Below are 21,624 nucleotides of genomic sequence, written 5' to 3'. Positions count from 1 at the left end.
CATCCTTCCTTGATGGAACATATACTTGAAACTTTACATGTCACAAGTCACACAAAAAATTACCGAAACAGCCCTGTGTTTGTCCACAAACATAAAGCTAGTCCTTTTCCTGTTACCCTTTTTTCGTTTTTGTTTGGCAGAAAAAGGTTGTCTTAGTTTTTAGTTGTTTGTGTTTCAGTGAAATAAAATTAAACAAATACGAGTGTGCTGCGTATAATTACATAATGTAAACTGTATACAAAGGAAAACGATTGATGATTTTGTTTTATTCGCATCAAAAACGGAATGCTGTAACTCGATGCGTTGTCCCTTTTTCTAAACACTAGCTGTTTTGTTTTGGTATACATTTCGTTTGATTTAGATTTCTTAAAATCAATTTTAAAATTTCTATAACTATAAACAAACAGTTTCAGACTGAAAGATGACTTCAAACATGTTTGCTATGGACGGTATTCAAGAGGAAGCCATTTTGTCGTGTTCCTTGAATGTATTTATAAATTGTGAACTGTTGAATGGGATGAACGTTGCTCTTTTCGATCATTGATATACCGGTGGCCCACGTTTTGGACCGAAGCTGATAGCCTAAACGGCTTTCGTCGAGCTGCCACAGTGGCCTAGTGGATAGTGGAATGAACTTTGGATCGCAAGATCTGTGGTTCAAACCACCAATGTCCATTTTCATCGAACATTTTTGTTAGTTGGGATAGGTTTAATTGAAGGGAAAACACTATGAGAATCTGAGTGTCTTCCATCCCGGCGCGATAGAATTTAATATTCATGTTAGGGTGCGTGATGTGATTGGTTAAAATACGATGTATGCTGCAAACAAAATATAAATAAAAAAATACGCCGCTCGTACCCCCGCCCTGCAAACAGGACGCTGCTGGGAAGGGCAATCTGGTTCCCTGACCCCATTATCCTTTGGAATTCAAAAATGGGGTCTGGTAACTAGCGGTGAATACCGTTGCCAGGAATTCAGGGGTAATGTATGTTAACTATATAATGAATGACGTGCGTTGGTCTGAAACCCGCCTCGTCTCGTTGGTCAACTTCCCGCCTCACAACGGTAATGTTAGCGTGCAACCAGCCTGTTGCAGAATGGCAATAGGCCTGGCCACGAATGTTGGAGGTAATGAGCTTCGATTTTTTTTTTAATTTGAAAGTATTTGTGGCAAATATCAATAGAGAGAATATTGCTGTTCAATACTTACAACTTATGCAGTTGAAATACTTGAAAATTGCTTTCATTGAGACACTGGTGATTTTGCATACTTTTTGTGGTAAGACAAGCGTGATTTTCTTGATAATCGTGGGTTCAATCACCGGCGTCCATGCACAAAAGTTGAACAGCGATTAAAAAAATAAACAATCGTGATGCGCGCGCAGAGGCGATCCTATCAAAGGCTTTAGATGGGAGTTAGTTACCGGTCCCCATGTCTTTTTGGGAGGGGGAGGGGGCGAAAACAGCCTATGGGAAGGGCTATGCAATAAGGACTATGCCTATGCTGACTTTAGATGATGTATGACAAAGATTAATGCAAAAAGTGGCGTTGCGAAAAGAAATGTACACATGCAGTCTATGGGGTTTAGGCGACAAAAAGAAGAAAGAAAAAACCAGCACAAACAGAAAGGATTTTCCGCAACTACGCGGAATAACCAATTATCATTCAGTACGAAAGCAGACAGCATGATAAAGGTCTCTAGTCACCTGTCAGAATGTCTTCCCGCGGAATCTGTTTAAATATTGGACAGTGCGAGCTACGTGTAAATTATTACTCTATGCTATGTGGTCCTATAGTATGTGCCTCCGTTTTCATGAGCGCATTCCACCTCTTTGCACATAGGCTATGCCTATTCTTAACCAGTGCCCTAGCCAGGGCAGCGTGAATTTACAGCATAGGGGCATTTTGTTCGTCGAGGAATGCGAGCGCAGAGCTACTACACTGTCAGTCAATTTTTGTTACATTATCAGTCCTAACCGATAATATAACAACAACTGAGTGATAGTGTTAGAGGCCTGCAGGGTTTAGACCCCCAAAATCTCCCCGTAGATCTGTCACTATATAATAGTTACAGATTTTCCGTCATCTTATCAAATTGCATAGAAGCCGAACTTTTTGACATGGCGCGCCCATGAGTATTGAAGTTTTTCGATACACAAGTATCCTACGAAGCAGTAAACCAAATGAATGAACCAATAACTTATAATAGGGTGCAGACGACGAGCAATGGTCTCTGTTTACAATAGGTTTTTCCACCGATTGGGCGTTGCTGGTATAGATCCACTTTGTCGCCAGCCATGTTATTCTGGCACACGGCTGGGTCACAGTTTTGCCATAAAAGACAACCTTGGCCAAGTTCGCGCAAGGACTATAGTTGACAATGGTTAACTAACGTTTGCCCGAACTATGTCTAGTCGACGGTGGTTGACTACGCTAGTCGACTATTTGGAACCAGCCTACTGGGGGTTGGTTGCTTCGCTGGTATCCAATAGCCGCGCGCATTCATAACGAAAGCAGAGAGCCAGGATCCAGAAGTTTTGCGATGACAATTTGACCAGCCTTTTCTCTAGAGATGTTCGCACGTTGCTATCAGTGCGCAGGCGTAAGGTACGTCACAAATCAACCACTAGTCGACTAATGGTCCTTGCCCGAACTTGGCCCAAGCCTTGTCAAAGAAAGCTATCACGCCTTTAGAAAAAAGAAGAAGTCAAGGTTTTTACAAGTGTTGTTCCGAGGAAGCCTTTAACGTCATTCTGTTCAGATGGTCCAATTAACCAGTTTCGCTTTCAAGACTGCATCAAGGTTGTGGCAATATACTTCGTTTCTAATAAATAAAAAGGAGTGAATGCTTCAGATTTCAAATATAGAAAATAAAAACTGGCATTTGCATTTCTCCCATCTGTATGAATAAAAATTAATCAAAGGCTTTTACTGAAAACCATTTGCTCTTGAGTAAATGGCCTGCAAAATGTAAAGCTTCACACGTTTGTAAGTTTGCAGAAAATAAAATTATCGTATTCCGAAACGGAAAGCGGCACCGGGGAGGGTCACGTGCTGGAGGACAGATACAAAAAATGCGCAAAACGTGACGAATTAACGCAATGCCGTTTACGTACACAATGCGCTGTGCATCGGCACCCATGGTCTACATGTGGATTGGGTTTCCAGTCCCTACCTGATTCCGTGGGTTTTCCCCAGACTATTCTTCTGGGGTTTTCCTCCCACCTCTAAAACTGTAATTTCTTCTCATTGTCTTCTCTCTACAGGTTTTTTTTTCGGGGTTTGCGAGCTACAGTGCCTGGGGCATGCACTTTTGAGGAATCCTTGGTTTCATTACCAGAAACAATATTTATCGTTTACTTCGTTTCGTATGAATAAAAAGGAGTAAATGCTTCAGATTTCAAATATGCACTTGAAATTTACAAGGCTGGGTTGGGGCAACCTTGAAATTATAAAGCAAATAAGTCTGCGCAAAAACTACAGCATTTATTTTATGTTAATCGCAAAAAAATTAATATTAACAAAGTTCATAAAGTACAAATGATACCATGTTTGTATGAATAAAACATGGCATTTGCTTTTACTTCCAACTTTGAAGCATTTACTCGCATCTGTATGAATGAAAATTAAGCAAACACTTTTGCTAAAAACCATTTGCTAAAGTCTGGAAAATAATTAGTTTTTTACCTTTTAGCTTTTGCTACACTATAAGCGTTTACTTCGTTACTTCGTGAATTTAAAAGAAGTAAATGCTTCAGATTTCAAATATTTACTTGTCATATTTCTGAAGTCCTTTATCTACAGAACTGTATTGATTGGGTTGAAACTTGGTATGTAGCCAGACCGGGATGTGTTATAGGTAAAAAAAAATTATGTGACGTCATGATGACGCCATCCTGAGATTTATATGAATATTTGAATTTTTGGACTGTTTAGCCATATCTCACGAACGCAACATGCAAAGTTAAAAATTCTTTTTGTATTTGGTTTGTTAGGTAATAGGTATTTGCAGAAACATTTTTGAAAAAACTTAGATATGTAGATAATGGTACTGGTATGCAAAGTCCGAAGAAGGATTAGCGGTTACCAGTACATTGGTTAGGGCGAGCAATGGCAACATAAATTGTGTAATTTTAATCCAAAGTAGATTTTGCTGAAACCTATGTTATTTATTAGTATGGAAGAGATTTTACAGAACTAACTCCTATTTAAGTTGGTTTTACATGTGCAGAAAAGATTGTCCATAGGTGCATGGCATGGTAATAATCAAACGTAATGAAATAGGACTAAATAATTAAATTCGGATTTTATGAAATTACGATTTATCATCTTTAACACAGTGAATGCCAATTTCTATTGTATGATACACACTGTAACTTGTCTTTGTATATCATGGGTTTTAAAGCACTTTACTTTTAAATATATACAAAACGATATACCGTAACATATAATGTAGAACAAACTGTTACCACTAGGCCTACATTTGTGTCTGGTGTTTGTGAACAATATTGAAGAGTATAAAGAAATGGGTAGCATGTGCCAATGATGAAATACGAACGCTTTTGGGAAGGAAGATGGCGGCAAACTTATCTGGTTACGTCAAAGCGATTACGCCAATCAGCTTTATCAGTCAGTCATTTAGTATTCAGGCAAAGAACCTGGATGATGGCATTGGCCAGTGGCACACGTCATTGGCGCCCAGCGATGCTTTCCGCCCCTTCATTCGAGTTTTGTTTTCCGATGACTTGGTACCCGCAATGCTTTGTAAACTCAGCGTGACGACGTGAGAAAGATTAGCATTCAAATTCTGTCGAATGTCATTAATTATAGCCTTGGCCCAGGCGTTCGTCATTATTTGTCCGTACGCGGTAAACGATCGGCGGCATATTTCCTTAAAACTACAGCGCGAACAGCGACCTCATGCGGACACTATTTTATGGAAATCATTTGGATCCAGACGAACGCCTCGGTCCAATCGTCCGCGAAAGCTTATGTTTCTCATTATTTTGCGCTGGATTTCCAGCACCCGACCTCATTATGCGAATACTGAGATAAGTGTAGGCGGGGCTATGTGGAGTGTCCAAACACACCTTGGTAAATCTCGACCTCATCAAATCATGTACAGCCGTATTCGCCCTTTGCGGATGTGTCAAAAAACCATATTTTGTTGTGCATTGGTGCTGTGGGTAATGTGAGACATTGCAGACGGTATGTGTATGGATTATGTACAGTGCATCTTGTCTCGCCAGTACCGCTCGCTAATTATGCAAGATTCCGCGCAACGATCGACCGATAAGAAAACGACTTTTTAAGGTCAGCTTAGGCTATAGGCATAATAAGCACCACCCCAAAAAACCTCACACGGACGATTAGACTCATGGACCAAGGCGTTCGTCTGGATCCTAATGATTTGCATAAAATAGTGGCCCCATGAGGTCGCTGTCATCATCGTGTCTCTCGGTTAGTCCGTTAGTAAATTAGTTAGTAACAAACGTTGACATATATAGTCAATTACTCCTACTATTTTCACCAGTTTCAACCAAAATTTGTCAAAAGTATCAGTAGCCCTGCCCCATCATGTCACATAACTTAACTGGGGTCAAAGATCATCATGGGGTCACTGGGGTCAAAAACCTGATTTTTTACTTAAAACACTAATTCCAGAAATTACATGGCACAATCACATGACTCATGCACGAACACGAATTCGTTGGCCCGCGGCTTCCCAGATACTTCCGATCTAACTTGGTCAAGTTAATATTACATAGAGGCACAAAAAATAATTGCTATATTGTCCAATATAGGGCGATCGTGTAGTGTAGGGCCCGGTTCCTTTAAGGGAACAAAATCCACTTTAAAATTATTAGACCGACCAAACTAGTTGGCGACATTCTCAATAAACAGGTATGTCATAGATAGAGGGCAGAGTTTTGGGGTAAAATTTTGGGATAAAAATGACGATGACAGCGCAGCGACAACAGGCAACCCGAAAATAAAGCTGTCGATCACCGGGCGATTGAGCACGCACGGCGCGCTGAATCGCAAGGCACAAACCGCGCAGGAAAATCGTGAGTTCTACCCCCAAAACTGTTCAAAATTGCAAAACGGGTGTCCTTAGAATTGAAAAAAAAGTCTGCTTTTGATTGTAAAGGTGATATTTGAGCAATAAAAAAAACATTTTTGACTCTAATTTGATCAAAACAAAACAGGGGCCCTACACTACACGATCGCCCAATATAGGCCTCTATCACAATTCCAAAATGAAAAGATGAAACAATTCATTATCTTTTTTTTCACAATATGCTATTGAAAAGGGAGGGAGACGTTTAATGAATAAAATGGAACCGCACGTGTTTCAATTAAATCTACTTGCCGTGCTCCGTGTAACCATCACGGCCATTCATCTCGTGAATAATTTGTTGCCGGCGACGAAAATCGATCAACGCGGGTACTGAGTACAGGTGTACTTATCGTAGCTTCGTGGTATGTCGCTCATATAGCACTTCAGTGCTGACCCAACACGTATGAAGCTTTGTTATTTCCTCAGGTTTTGATGCGGCATTATAAATCGATGCGTCTTTTCACTGACTCGCCATCCTCCGTTAATTCATATGGAGCGCTAGGTAACCGTTTGAAGTTTCGTCCCAGTTCTAGAAAAGGGCCTTCTTGTAACGAAATAAACCTTCGAAGCTGACAAAATTTGAGACATTCTATTTTGATCATCATACAAAGTTATTGATAAATGGTGTATGGATGGAACAGCAACATTACCGATGTTTCATTACCGATGTACGGTTTCGACTACATGTATATAGGCCTGTACATCTTTTCCGTCGCAAGTGAAGTGTGAATCTTCTTGACACTGCATGTACTACTACTACTGCCATAGGTAAGTACTAAACACAGTATATTAACACCGATAGTTTTATTTGTTAGATCCGCATGCGCACCAAGCCTCTAAAACTAGATTTAAAAGGAAAATAGTCGGTAAATGATTGTTGACTTGTGGCGTAATTAGGGTCCAGGCGGGGGGGGGGGGGGGGGGGGGGGGGGGGGAGGGGGACGACAAGGACTGATCCAAGGGGATGATGGTTGGGGCAAGTCTTACCGGTATTTTCAAAGAATCAACATAGAGGGAAAAATCCCAAATTTCCTAATAATTCACTGACTAACATCAGTGTTGGAAATCTTGATCCATTGCCTCAGGCCCTTTGACTTTTAATCATTGAATGCAACTCCTTAACCCCCCCCCCTCCTAAAAACAATGTCGGATTTCAATACCCAACCATCCCCTTCCAGCAGACGCGGATCCAGAGAGGGGGTTTTGGTGGGTCAAACACCCCCCCCCCCCCTTCCCCACGCTCTGACACACACATGTGTGGCAGTGGCTGCAATGTGCGCCGCAGCACCTTGTAAACCATTATAAGGTGCTACATAATGGGTCTCATATTTCTCATAAACTTTATTTACCTTTCTTTAATAATTGACATAATTTCCAGCGCCTTGAGTACCTAATTGTTGGTAGATACGTGCGCTATATAAGACTCCATTATTATTATTATTATGTGTGTACCAGCATATTTACGTTACATCAGACACAATTTAACAATAAGTGCATCAGTATACTGCATTACCTAGTTATGTCCGCCTGTACGCAATATACACGGAGCTTGGTGGACAACGAGCGTAAACCAATCGACTCTTTTCCTTAACGTTATACCCTGTGAATCAACCATAATGTATCTCAGTAATCTGTGATGTACTCGAGTCCACCTCATCCGAGTCCGAGCCGACTCGAGTCCGCGACTATTTATAATTCCTTGTGTTGCAGTTTAACAGTGACTATAACTTCAATGTTTGGCTTGCGGTATTTTTCTTATCTTCATAATATTCTTGCTGGTCACAGTGCCCTCTCTGTGTCCACGTGGCCTAGGGGTTAAGAGCACCCTACTGGTGTTTCAGAGGCAGCAGAATGTCGGTTCGGGCCCGGTCTGGACACTGTCTTGTGCCCGATAAGCAAGGCACTTAACCATTATTGCTTCGTCCTTCGGATGGGACTTTAAGCCGTAGATCCCGTGTGTTATGTAATGCAATGCACGTATAAAAGAAAAACCCACTGACAATATTGCTAGGAGAAGGGGTTTGCCCTGGTGTTTCTGGCCTCCTGTTAAAACTCTCCTGCGGAGTATTTAGGAGAAGAACCAACCAAGTACCAAGTACTGACTGACTCCCCGACTGACTGACTCCCCGACTGTCACTTGTGATCTGGACAGTGGTATGAATGGACTAAATTCGGCCCACTGTGTAGTCCAATGAATGAAAAGACGTTCAGGGAATAGTCATTCTGAATCAATTCTGTACTCTCTGGGACCAGCTCTACCTGGGCTGCCATTGTTTTGAATTAACGCACAGGGTCATTTCGGAGGAAACCTGAAATATATCGTATCATTATTATTTGTTTTGCAGTGTTCAGTGTCAGGCCTCGCAGATGTGTGAGGGTCTGCTGAGAATGTGGAGGGATTTTTTTTTTTGAGCTAGGAACAAAACGTTTCGGGAAATTTAAAACACTCTTTGAAAAATTTGAAGAAAGAAAATGCGAACATTCTGTTAATTACTTAAATGTTTTCTAGAGTAATGTTATATTCACTGACAAAAATAGTTATGCACCACCCTTAATTACTTTACTCACTGGCAAACAGAGACGTCTCATTAGAGCCAAGGTTGTGAGCAATAAGCACAGATGATTCGCAGCATTTCAAAGGACACAAACCAGTCAAAAATAATATTAGTACATGTATTATAAGTCCATGAGGTTATACATCATCATGCAAGACAAATTTAATATACATGTAGTGAAGGGCAAAATAATTATTGCAAGCTGCCGCTTGCGATAATAAAAATCCAAGGTACTCCGAAATGGAGTGCGTATAGTGAGACTATTGAAAAGCATTAGTCCGATTTCCCATCTTTCTGTATCCCTCAGTGGCGTAGCCGGGGGGGGGGGGGTGGACTTCCCACAAATTCCCGTGGCCCCCCACCCCCCAGCTCCCCCACTCACGTGCCCCCACACACAGCCCAACATTTCATTAAGGTTTATTAAATCCTACAGCTTTATGACATTTGAAGAAATTAGTAAGAAAAAAACGAGCGCTCTCTAGCATCAAAAAAGGTCCTCCCCCCCCCCCCCCCGCGTTCCGAATTTGCAGCACTTGCCTGGCCAGACGTCGGTACCCTGGAGATATGGGGAACATGTTGAGTGGAACCTTCCTCGGTGCCCCCCCCCCCCTATAAAAAAAACACACACATTCTGGTGCCCCTATGCCCCCCTCCCCCCAATAACTGGGAAAAAATCCTGTCTACGCCACCGGTAGCCCCGACCCGTATAAAGAGGCTTTTTCCGGGTCTCTGTGATGATCGAATGTCATTCCAAATGACAAGTTTGCTATAATGAAAGCCCTTTTTTGGGCTATAATTATGATTCTTAGACTCATTTTGAAGAAAAAACGTCCAGAAGCGCACTCGTATTATAAACAGAGCAGATAGATATTGTAAATTAAGGAAGCACGAAAAATGTATTTCCCTGGGGATAAAATCAACTAAATAAACCAAATTTGCTATATTGCTCGATTCGTTATTCATGTCTCGAGAAGTTTAATATTCATTCGTATAACTAAAGCATGCGTGGGTGTTAACGTTAACCTTTATGATGATAATGTTGAACGAGAGCATAATTTTTCACGAATTTCTCCATCTGACGGATTGATTGGTGAGCCTTGCCTCACTTTTGCTCCACAGCATAAATCTTTAATTATTTCAGAAGAACAGACACTGAACCTTCGCTGACCCGCTGCATAATTGATCACGAAAATTAATATTTCGGCGTCGCGCGCCGTTGTTATGGCAACACATTATCAGACATAATACGGAGCGCTCAAGGCTGCTTGGTGTTGGCGGGGCTTCTGCCTTGATATTAGCCTTAAATAAGCAAAGTAGCTGGGGGTGGTGAGGTTAGACGTACAAAAAGAATGCACTTTGATTATCCGTGCTAAAAGGCAGACAGTTTTCTTCAATCAGCGGTCACCCGGCCTTTCTTTCGATGAAGGCCGGCGCTATCCAAAGCGGACGATCATGGATTGTACCTGACAATAGGGGCGCTTTTTTATGACATCACAATATTGCTAATGTTCCCGGGACGTTAAACAAGTGCGAGTACACAATAAGCTCTGGCCGAGTTGCAAGAGGTTTTTGCATGAAAATCAAAATCATCCCTGTCAGAGCTTAACAATGCGACAACGAACAAAGCGACGCTGAAAAATGCGACCCCGTTGGCACAAAGGCAACACCATACTTTTGAACAATTTTCGGGGACAGACAGACAGATAGGCGGCAGGCGCGGTTCTAGAACCAATATTTTTGGGGGGCTAGCACGGTGGATCCAGAATTTTTTTCAGGGAGGCGTGCTGAAATGTTGACCGGTTATTTTTTCCAGACACTTAGGCCTCTGAAAACCAATAGGTGGTGGTGGGGGTGGGGGTGGGGGGGCTCATGCCATATTTTCAATGGGGAGCGCCAATAAAATCCAAAACACAATTTTTTGTGGGGGGCCCAAAAAAATTTTGGTCCCCCACAAAAGTGGGTCCAAAAAATTACGGCGTGGGGTTCGGGGCCCGCTTAAGGGCCCCGAACAATTTTTGGATTCTAGATGCTCTGTGGTGCGATCTGAGGCAATTTCTGACCACTTTAACCAATTGTTTTTGAGAAAAAGATGGTGGTGTACTCATTGCCTGCCTTTATTGCGATGTCACATAAAATAAAAAAAATTTGTTTCGTTTTTTTTTTTTTTGGGGGGGGGGGGCATGGCCCCCTTTGTCCCCCCCCCCCTCCTGGATCCGCCCTTGCACTATATTAACTAATGCATCCTTGTCACGGCTATTTCTTCTTTAGGGGAGACCGTTCACATGTACATCACAATCCTTCTTTTTGCTAATGCATTTTTTTTTTTTACGGAATTTATTTTGGGGGCTAGACAAAATTTTTTGGGGGCTACAGCCCCCCCCCCAGCCCCCCCCCCCCCCCCGTAGAACCGCGCCTGATAGGCGGACCGACCGACAAACATACAGACCGGCCGACCACCAAGTGACATCGAGAAGCTCCTGCCGGAACTTAACCCTAAAAAGGCTGGGCTTTTTTTGACCATCTCTCTTTTTTGACCAGGCTCGGCCATCGAGCGACGAAAAGTTATTAATCTCGGTACATGCATAGAACAACTTATCATAAACATACCCAAGAAATTTCATGACTATATGTCAAAGGGTTTAGGAATTATGGCTAATTAATTATTCATATGCACGAATGGTAATTCTGTTCTGTGTACACTTCGTATGGGGAAATTTTTCGCTGCGCGGCAACCCGTGGTCCGATTTTTATGTTTTTGGTATCAAGAGATGCGCAAGACTCGAGGCTAAAAAGTCATGACAGCTCGGGTTGCGAAAAAAATTTTTTAAAGGCTATCGCGGAATAAGTCGAGGGGGCGGATTCCGCCCCCGGCCCCTTTAGGGTTAAAAGAGGGCACGCGTTGATAAAAGGGCACTCACGAAAAAGGGCACTCGTTTATATACCCACTAAACCACCCCCTCCCCGATGCTACGCCGCTGTATAAATGACACAGTCTAATTAAATACAGGACTCATTTGTGAACGCTAAATATTCTTTGACGATCAGTAGCCTGACAGTTTAGCCTGTTACCCATTCGTCTGTTCAGATTCAGCTTGAAGTGTAGAACTTGACGTGAAAACTACTCAATCATAAGATCTACAATATCGTGTGTGACCTAATGTCACCAATCAAAATCGGCTGAACCGTAAATTATGTCCAATTTTATTTTTATAATAGATAAATAAATCACAGCTTTTGCAGCTAGCAGACAGCAACAACCCTGTATACAGCATGGCCGCCGCGGCGAGGATGACGAAAGAAATCCAAAAGATCAAAGACCATCCCACCAAATACCCCAACATCAGCGACAGCTATCAGTACAGCGAGCAACTCTTCAAAGACGCCTGTCTGGCCTTGCACGGCATCATCCTCCAAGACATCCACCTGGGCAAGAAGGAACTGTTGAAAGACCCCAAGTTCCTTCAGGGTCGGTTGTACGACACCTGTACGTACATCCTCTCCCGACATGAGAAGGACCTGGAGCAAATCATCCTTGAGTACGAGCACCCAAAACTGAAGTATCTCCGCAGCAGGACGATGGTACAACCTAAAGTGGACGTCATGATGGCCAAGAGGCGACCGGAGTTGGTCCTCGTCTCCGCACTGATGATCCGCAAAGGTAGCGCGGGGTACGAGCCGGACGTGCGGGAGCCCCGTTCAGACATGGCCCGCCTGGCTTACATGATCCTGGAGCGGTGCTGCCGGTGGGGGTTCTACCTCTGGGTGGGAACATTAAAGGAGCTGAGAGCATTTGATTTGGTGTACAGCTTCTCGGAGCTCAGTCAGGCCAAGGGAACTAAGAGCAGCCAGATTGTGCTGAAGCGCGACGCTATCCTACTGCCGCGCGTCGGCAAGCCTCTGCCCTCCTCTTTCCGCAAGACGCTTCTTGTGAACCGCGTGGATCCAGAATTCTGCCTGCGATTGTACCGCGTGGAGCCCGAGATGACAATGTGGGAGGATAAGGAGGAAGATGTTGAACGTCTCCAAGACTTCTACAGCAGCTCCAAGCAGTTGCATACCAGCTACGGGACGTGGGGGGTCTTCGAACAGATGCAGAACGTCAGACGGCAAGTGATGAAAGTCCGCGATTACACCGATGTAAGTTACGATTCCGGGTTTGAATTCCTACCAAAGAGTTACTAAAGTATATTGGGCGCCGGGGTTTGATGATTTGGAATGCCGTCATCAAATTAGCTTTTCTCAAAAACCTCCACCCAAGTATTGTGCCATTCCGCGGACCTTGGGTCAAAATCTTATAAAATCAAGTGTAACCAAATTCAAATTAGGCATCCGCAATTATTAAGAATCTAAAGGCCACACAAAAAAATGGGCCTATAAGATAAAAGGTACGGTTATTGCGCGTGATGTTCTAGAAACTTTAAAGGAACACATGATCATTTGCTCGTCATGATTTGTTTCGTTTGAATCAAAAAAAGAAAAATATTAAAAAATCTTCAGTAAGGTATAACAACTAATATGTTGAACTGTTAGCTCAATGGCTACTGTACATTTAGAGAAAACAGAAAAACAATGCACAATTCTTTTCAAGTCTTTCAAGTCTCGTAACTGGATTTCGTTGCTACAACGCACGTTCAAAAGGTGTGCCCGCGTGCTCACTTTTTTTGTTGAAACCATCGTTGAATGCTGGTTTTCTTTGGATCCAAACCATTTCTGGCATAATAATTTCACAAGGTGTTTGCGACCACCCCTTTCACCATTCTGGGCAATTATCAGTGTCCCTTTGAAAGCCAAAGAAGTTTCAGAACAATTTCCATACTCCAGTTGGAAACGAATTTCATTATATACATGTATGTTGCTTTCTCTTGCAAGAGAATTTGATACCATGGCCATGATATATAGGTTACACTCTGGGCGGGGTTTAACCTCCTATAACCCGTATAGATCTGGCACTTGTTTTTACCCATAATCCATTATAAACTTAGGTAGGTAAAATAATATTAATTATGTTATTCGAATCTGTAATACCAGGCGGCCCAGTACGAGCGCGCCCACGCCATGCTGATGATGGCCCGAGTCATGTTCACCGATCTGGTGGTGGTCAAGAAACTGGACGAGCGAGACATCGACGAGACGGACTTCTTGAAGAGGGTGATGGACAAGCTGAAGGCGCGCATCCGGGAGGGGTTACGGGACAGAGAGGAGAGCTCCTCGGAAGATGACCGCTGAGAATCTGAGATGAGGGGAAGGGGGATCGGGAATTATGTGGAGAGGGAGTTGATACAGGCTGCTCGGGAAAAACATTTCACAGAAGTTCTAAGCTCATCATTATTTACTTAGCATTTGTTCTCAATAATAAAGGGTACTTAATGGCACTTTTAACTAAGATCAAAGCGCTTTACATTATTATTACCCCGATCATTGGGCCAATTAAACATTCCAAATACCATCTCAACTCCCTGTGGATTATACAGCTCGATGCAGCCATTTCAGCGCAAGACAGCTAAAATCAATCACAATAACATCTCTACCCTCAAAGGTACCCATTTACTCCTGGGTGGAAAGAAGAAATGATGGACAAAGTGCCTTGCCCAAGGGCACACGCACCACCCACGCTAGAATCGAACCAACAACCCGCAGAATTACATGCAGACCACGAGTCAATGTTCAAGACCACGAGGCCACGACACTCCACAGCTCTTCTTTTTATACTCCGAAAAGTATAGAAAATATACCCGCCAGAAAGTCATGTTTACAGGCCTACATGTATATGCTTGTGGATATATAGATTTAAGGCAAGCAGAATTGATTATGAAAGGGGAGAACTAATACTTTGCTGGTGAGCTTGGGCTACTCGTGTATATTCCAAGGTGCAGGGAGCACTTGGGGCCACATTTTCTGGAGGAGATCGACAGTCATGCAGAAGAACATCTGGTAGAAAGCCCTGATTTCTACTCCTAATTCTGAGGGGATACAAAGGAGGGACCCTCAGTTACCCAACTATTTCAAGGAAAATATTTACATTTGAGGCAACAGAAATATGGCTTGTGATGTGACTATAGTTCTCGGCTGAGTTTAAACGTGATAAGATCGTTTTCCCTGCGCATCAGCACAATGGAGGCGGCCCTATTTATTTCATGCATGAACAAGGCAACATTTTGTACGACTACATTTAGTTTATGGGTAAGGGCCCTAGCTTGCATCTGATCGTTTAAGTCTCATGGCTTAGGGAAATCCGGCTCTTCAGTTTTCTAAAAGAACATGAGGTTGGAGTTTAAAGTATTTTTGAAGTTCTTGAGGAATTTAGAGCCCAGGTTTGGCAAATGACCTTTGTTGGCAGACCAGTCAAAAATATTATGATAAATGGGCCCAAGGCAGCGAGCTTCCAGCCTCTGGTATTAGCTTGGTTTGGCTGAGCATCGAAGCCGTGAAATATAATACAGCAACAATAATAATGTACATCATTTGCTTTTGCTTCAATTTTCAAAAATAAATGGATTTGGAGGATTAGTATGTAATAGAATATATTGTTAAACTGACTTGTTTCACGTTTCGGGCCTGTAGATGCTGGAAAAACCAAGAAAACCTATCATGTTCTTGTAGTCTGGTTCCCTGACCCCACTTAGGCTGAAACGGAGCAATTAATACACTTTGGGGAATTGTAAGGTCAGAGAATCAGTCTTGATCAGTGTAATCAATTGCAAAGAATAGTCAGAATAACTAAATATGGACAATAAGAACAGTTTTTGAAAAATAGCCAGTTTTCTCCAACGCTGGTCGGCCGACCAGCGTTGGAAAATGCAGTTTTTCTTGAAAATGTCAGCACACCAGGAGCCACGATTTTACAGGATGCTTTAGACAGTCAGTCCCTACCAATCCAGTAAGGTATTTTGTGATCATTTGATAATTTTGTTTTTTGATGTTTGTAAATGTTGTATTTTCCCTTTAACTGAGCTCGATGCAAATACACGGGGAAGTATGGTCGGATTTGTAGCACTCCGCGGACACTTTTTTACACAGTATAGGCGTATTGTTTATCGCATAGCTAGCTCCACGGTTATTGAGATACCCTTATTAATCAGAATGCATTGTTGTGCGAGTAATTTCATGCGATTGAAGCAGCTTTACTCGCCGAAGGAAAGGAAATTGCGTCGTTTCTTCTCATGCCGGCCTTCATTTCGGCAGGCCCATTACTGACATTTCAATGTTCGATAACAATAGGCTGCCATCACAAGGACATCAACCAATTACTGACGTCATTTTATAATTAAATCAAATTAAATTAAATTAGGCCTATAATTGGGGTATAGCAGCTCTATTGTGATTTGAACAGGACATTCTTTTCCGAAACGTCGGCTTCGTCTACAGCTGAGGATCGTTCAAAACCAGTACGACCTCGGTCAGCGTAATTTTTATTCCTTGGAGGGTTAGGGGCAATGTCATGAATAATTCATGTTTATCCATGAGAACGGACAATGACACCAACAGCATTGTTGTTAGTTACTCAACTAGTTACAATACATTAAAGCATTTTAAAGAACGGTTGTCGTCGAGCTACCACACAGTAGCCTAGTGGATAGCGATATGAGCTATGGATACAAAGATCCCTGGTTCGAATCCACGTCGTCGCTGCTCATTTTCATCAGCTATTTTTCTTCTCCAAATTTATCACTGAGATAATTTTAAATTAAGGGGAAAATAGAACGAGAACCTAAGTCTTGCAATGATTCAAAGGAAAAACTGAATTATTCATGACATTGCCCCTAACCCTCCTAGGAAAAAAAAATTACGCCCTCGGTCATAGCTCTGTTTATTACTACAAGAACATCGGAATCCTCCAAGCAAGGTTTCGAGTATGGTTCGAACGTTAAAGGGAAAATACAACATTTGCAAACATCAAAAAATAAAACTACCAAATCATTTTGAAATACCTTGCTGAACTGTTAGTGAATGACAGTGTAAAGCATCCTGTAAAATCATGGCACCTGGTATACTGTCATTTTCAAGAAAAGTGGTATTTTTGTATCAATTTCCAACGCTGATCGGCCGATCAGCGTTGGAAAAACTGGCTTTTTTTTTCAAATACTGGCCCCAGTTGACCATCGCACTTGTTTGCAATCGATTACACACCTATGAACGGGTACAAGCCAGCTAGACTGGTTCCCTGACCTTACAATTCCCCAATGTATGTAAACTGCTCTGTTTCTTCTTAAATGGAGTCAGGGAACCAGACTACAGGAAAATGATTGTTTTTCTTGGTTTTTATTGCATTTTCGAACCCAAAACCTCAAAAAAGTCAGTGTAAGGGGCCATTCAGAATTTTCAATGTTTTAAAATTTCGACTTTTTTCCAAATTATTTTGACCCACCCACCCACCCCTAATTTCGATTAATAAAAAACTGAACATGTACATGTACATGCACTTGCATGTACATGTACTTGAACACCATGTACATGTGTGTCTAGTTCAGTGACGGCGTGAAGTTGTCGGTCTTCCTCTTTTGCACTGGTGACCTTCAGTTTTCTTGTGTTTTGCCAGCTGATATGCTGTTGGGAATGACAGTTTCCAGTTTTGGAAGCCAAAAAGATTACCGTAGTTTTGTCGTTTTCTGGATGAGGTGGATGACATGTGACATACGAGGTTGTGCCTATCACGTGAGGTAGCTGAGAAAAACATTCGCTCTTCCCCCCCCCCCCCCCCCCGCCCTGTTTGCAGGGCGGGGGGTACGAGCGAAAGAAAACATCAGGTTTGGGCAGACATCACATCACAGGCTGCGGTCCTCGTAGTCTTGGAGTCCAGTGGTTGAATAGTCCAGTTTTATAGCGATTGGATACACGTAGGCCTACATGACGTACATGTACAGTACACAGTGGCGTAGCCACGGGGGGGGGGGACAGCCCCCCCCCCCCCCATGAAACCTTGTCGTCGCCCCCCCCCCCCCCCCCCAGTCGCCCCCCACTGAGATTTTGAGTTTCTAAAAAAATTATCATTGATCTACATGACGCCCCCCATGAAATGTTCCAGCCCCCCCCCCCCCCCCCCCCCAGCGCCCCCCACTGAAAAATTCCTGGCTACGCCACTGGCCCCGTTGACTAAGCACACCATGGCTCGAACTATAGTGTGATCCGGTACACTCCTGGCCCCGTCCAGCTGTTGCTTCCCCGTCACTGTAGCGGTCCGCTCCCGCTTCAGTCCGGCCGTCTCTGCGAAGCGAAAGCTCGTACCGTGCCACTCGGTTCAGCTAAAATCTTTGGCATACTTGGTTCCCCCAGTTAGTGTTGTGAGACTCCGACACCGGTGTTGAAACCAAGGAAAAGCCTGACGTTGGAGGAATCCCCACGAAGTTAAATAAACCAGTAAAGTCACTGTGTGAAAGCTCTGTTTCCCGCCAAATTCGTTATCATAGATAATAATGTTGATTCTAATATAAAGTTAATGAACTAATAGGGAATGCTACAATAATTTCAGGAATGAATTGCAGGGCAGCTCCGTCGCACAGCCTTTAACGTTTCACCACTTGAAACTTAGAACTGATAGACACATGGATTACAAGATAAGAGAACTGTTCAATTGCCTCATTCATGTTCTCCGAAGTCATCGTGTTAAAATTAGAAAAAGTTTTAACTATGGAAGGTTGTGAATCTTTTCTTTCAAAACTGAGGGAGGAATTGTTGCAGTCATTTTTATTTTATCGTCAATGTAAAATTGTGTCTTATTTCATTTTGTTCCCGGGTATTTTCTTGTTGTTTCTTTAGTGTGTGTATTTAATGTGAGTGTAGACCTATGTATGTCAACTAGGTTGTTTGTTTTTATGGTTTGCATTTTTCTCTCTGGGGAATGGGATTGCTTTTGTTTCTCGGTTTTGTTTTGTTTTGTTTGTAATAATCTTTTTAGCCCGTTTGTCATTCATTCCCGTTATTGAGTCTGGTTGTTTGTTTTGTTTGTTTGTTTGTTGGGTTGTAAGAGTATTTATTTATTAGTTCGTTTTTATATTTTTGTATCTGTCTGGCTTGTCCAATGTTTCACTCTATGATTTTTTTGCTGAGTCTTGTCTCATCTCCCCGTCTTGTCTCGTCTCGTCATATCTCGTCAAGTCTCGTCTCGTATGATTTGTAGAATTTACTTTTCAATAGTACTTTAATTTTTATGAATGGAATTTTAAATCTGTTTTATTGGCAGGGGTTTGGATAAATGTCTGATGACAATTGTTTTTTTTTACTTTTACATATCCGTGGCAGCCTGTCCAACTTTTAGCTTTTATTTTATGTTTTAAGATTTAAAATAAAATAATTGAATCAAATAAATCAAATAAAGTTTCTTCAAGTCTTTATTACGCTGGAGATTTCCCGATCGCAGTACATATGAGAGGCAGCCCAAATAGGCGCGACCTAATCCGGCCAAATTACGATTTGTATACTAGTTTATCTCTAATAATAAAGAATTTGGGCCCCTGCACTTGAGGGTCTGTATTTGTAGAAGTGAAGGGTCCATGTTCCTGAACTTGGATTTCTGAACAAAACATTTGAATGGACTCTATATTGATATGGAGTGGAAGGAATCTGTTTTTTTTTTTGGTTTTTTTCAAAATGGCGATGGGGTGATCATCGTTGGAGGGAAAAATCACCTAAAAGTCATAGGTCAACCCCCCCCCCCCCCCCAAAATAAAAAGATTTCCAAAAAAGTAAAGAGGATTAATTCAGCTTTCATTTGATGTATGTTTTGATCACCTGTGAGGGTTCAGAGTATGTTCCCCGATTTGTTTAAATTGGGGTATTTATCTTTGGTGCCTATGGGAATTTATGTATTGGTGTGCACCCACAAACTTTTCATCTGGAAGGCTCATGTCACGGAATGTCCCATTAAATTGTTTAGAAATTATGTTGAAAATAACATCTTCATGGATTCCTAGCACAACTCCTCACAATAAGCCCAGTGTTAACAATATTTCTCGTTGTGGGTCTGAAAATGAAAATTGTCGGTTTGTGTATTGTGAATATGATCAAGTGAAATTATTTATGCAGTATTTTGCCCATTTCCCTCAAAATTGCATATTGTAATATTGTACATTTTTATCAATTTGCTAGAATATGTGATACCTCACCAACAAGTATCTTTTAACGAAATTCAATCAGAATATTTATCAATTTTTAAAAAAATATTAGTTGTTGTGTTACTTGTTGGTGTCCCTGCCACACTGTACGATGGTGTAGCCGTGCGTTATGCACGTGGATTGTTTACTTTCGTTTTGACGGGGACTTTACTGAATAGAGTCCGGTGACTGTACATGGAAATTTCTTTGAATAAAAGTCGAATCGTTCATTCATGTACACTTGTTATGCAAAGCAGGGGCAGTGGTTCAAGGATATCTTTGTCGACTTGCATAAAGTGTGCAAGAACGCGACTTGAATGTTTTTATGTGTTCACAATACAACGACGCTGTTTAGTTATTTCACTGTGTGACACAGTGAGAAATTTTGGAATCATAATGGCGTCAGCGATACTTGCTGGGGAGCTCTTGCGTACACTTTCTGTACTTTGGGACTGTTGTTTCCAGGACAATTGTGTGTACGGTAACCCGACGTACCCAGATTTTTAAAGACGAAATTGCCGACCTCAAACTTGTTAGTGCCATATTTGGCAACTATATGTGCGTTATTAGTTTAATTAACCAAATGAACAGGTAGATTAAACATAGTACCATTGAAGGTACCTAAAAGTAAACATAACAGCATAGAAGACCGACAGACGAACATAAAATGTTACAAAATAAACATATTTGTCTGGATAATTGTTTAGGGCGTTACCGGCAAGTTAACACAAACTTGGTGTCAAATAGATCATGGGAGTTACTTTTCTTTGACTTTTCATACAAGTTTACACGAACTTTAACTGTATGACCTGCAGTGGCGTAGCCACGGGGGGGGGGGGGGCGCGTGGGGGGCGACAGCCCCCCCCCCCATGAAACCTTGTCGCCCCCCCCATTCGCCTCCCCCACTGAGATTTTGAGTTTCTAAAAAAAATATCATTGATCTACATGACGCCCCCTCCCCCCCCCCCCATAAAATGTTCCAGCCCCCCAAGTTTTAACTGAAATTTCACAGAAAGTGAAATTTCATCAAGTTATAAACACTCCCGTTCATAAATCGCGAATTTATTTACCCGCTACAAAGTTAAAAGAAAAACTTATTTTGGCGTGATTTTCCGATTTTATTTTCAAGTGCAAAGTGAACCCTTTGAAAATGCCCCGAAAAATAAGAAAATAATTTTGTGACAAACATCTGGCTGGGTATGTAAGTAGAGATAATAATGATTTATCAGAATTTATCAAGTTTTCAGAAATTCTTAAATGTTAATTTGGAATTTCCCGAGATTTATTTAAGTGCGCCACGTTAGGGAACACTCCGCCAAATTGTGCCCAATTTCCGGACGCCACCGTTTTTTAATTTCGGCTTAAATTTTATGAAACCGAAATTGTTCACAGAGGTTAAACAGCAAGCATTAATAAGGTAAAAGTACCAGTATTTCACTGCATGAATCTGAGGTTTGTCAACAAAGAGGTTTGGCAACACTACACGAGGAAATTTGGGTATGCTTCGGAGTGCGCCACGTTAGGGTACACCACCATATCCCTGTTCGGCAGGAATGAGACCCTGCAGCAGCTCGAGATCCGTGCAATATGGTCTCTACCTTCACAGGTACCCATTTATACTCCTGGGTGGAGAGAGACAATCTTAGCAAAGTGCCTTGCCCAAGAGCACAAGCACCATGTTCCCCGATAGGGGTTCAAACCCATGTACCACGGCACACGAGTCAAACACCGTAACCATTGGACCACAGATTAAGCCGCCGTTTTAGTGAAACCAATGTTTGCCAAAACGGGCCAATTCATTTTCTTCATTCAGGTGGAAACAAAATGTACCGTGACTTTTCCAGCCACTAAATAAAATA

The 21,624-nt window shown here is 42.1% G+C and overlaps 1 protein-coding gene across 1 annotated transcript; it reads left to right on the top strand.

Moving 5' to 3' along the window:
• Window positions 1-6,492: 6,492 nt before the first annotated feature.
• Window positions 6,493-14,057, top strand: LOC119741889. The gene is made up of 3 exons (XM_038217829.1): window positions 6,493-6,891; window positions 11,895-12,815; window positions 13,707-14,057. Exons 2-3 carry the CDS (start codon window positions 11,949-11,951, stop codon window positions 13,902-13,904), a joined length of 1,065 nt encoding a protein of 354 aa, XP_038073757.1. The 5' UTR covers window positions 6,493-6,891; window positions 11,895-11,948; the 3' UTR covers window positions 13,905-14,057.
• The last annotated feature ends 7,567 nt before the right edge of the window (window positions 14,058-21,624 follow it).

The sequence above is a fragment of the Patiria miniata genome, unplaced genomic scaffold (genome assembly GCF_015706575.1).
Source record: "Patiria miniata isolate m_02_andy unplaced genomic scaffold, ASM1570657v1 HiC_scaffold_5, whole genome shotgun sequence".
NCBI lineage: Eukaryota > Metazoa > Echinodermata > Asteroidea > Valvatida > Asterinidae > Patiria > Patiria miniata.
The sequence above is the reverse complement of the archived record's forward strand: the minus strand, read 5'-3'. Positions and strand labels throughout refer to the sequence as shown.

Excerpts from the sequence above, each read along its gene's own strand:
- LOC119741889 (XM_038217829.1), top strand. The coding sequence starts at position 11,949 with ATGGCCGCCGCGGCGAGGATGACGAAAGAAATCCAAAAGATCAAAGAC. Across the intron at positions 12,816-13,706 it reads AAGTCCGCGATTACACCGAT|GCGGCCCAGTACGAGCGCGC; the intron begins GTAAGTTACGAT and ends CTGTAATACCAG.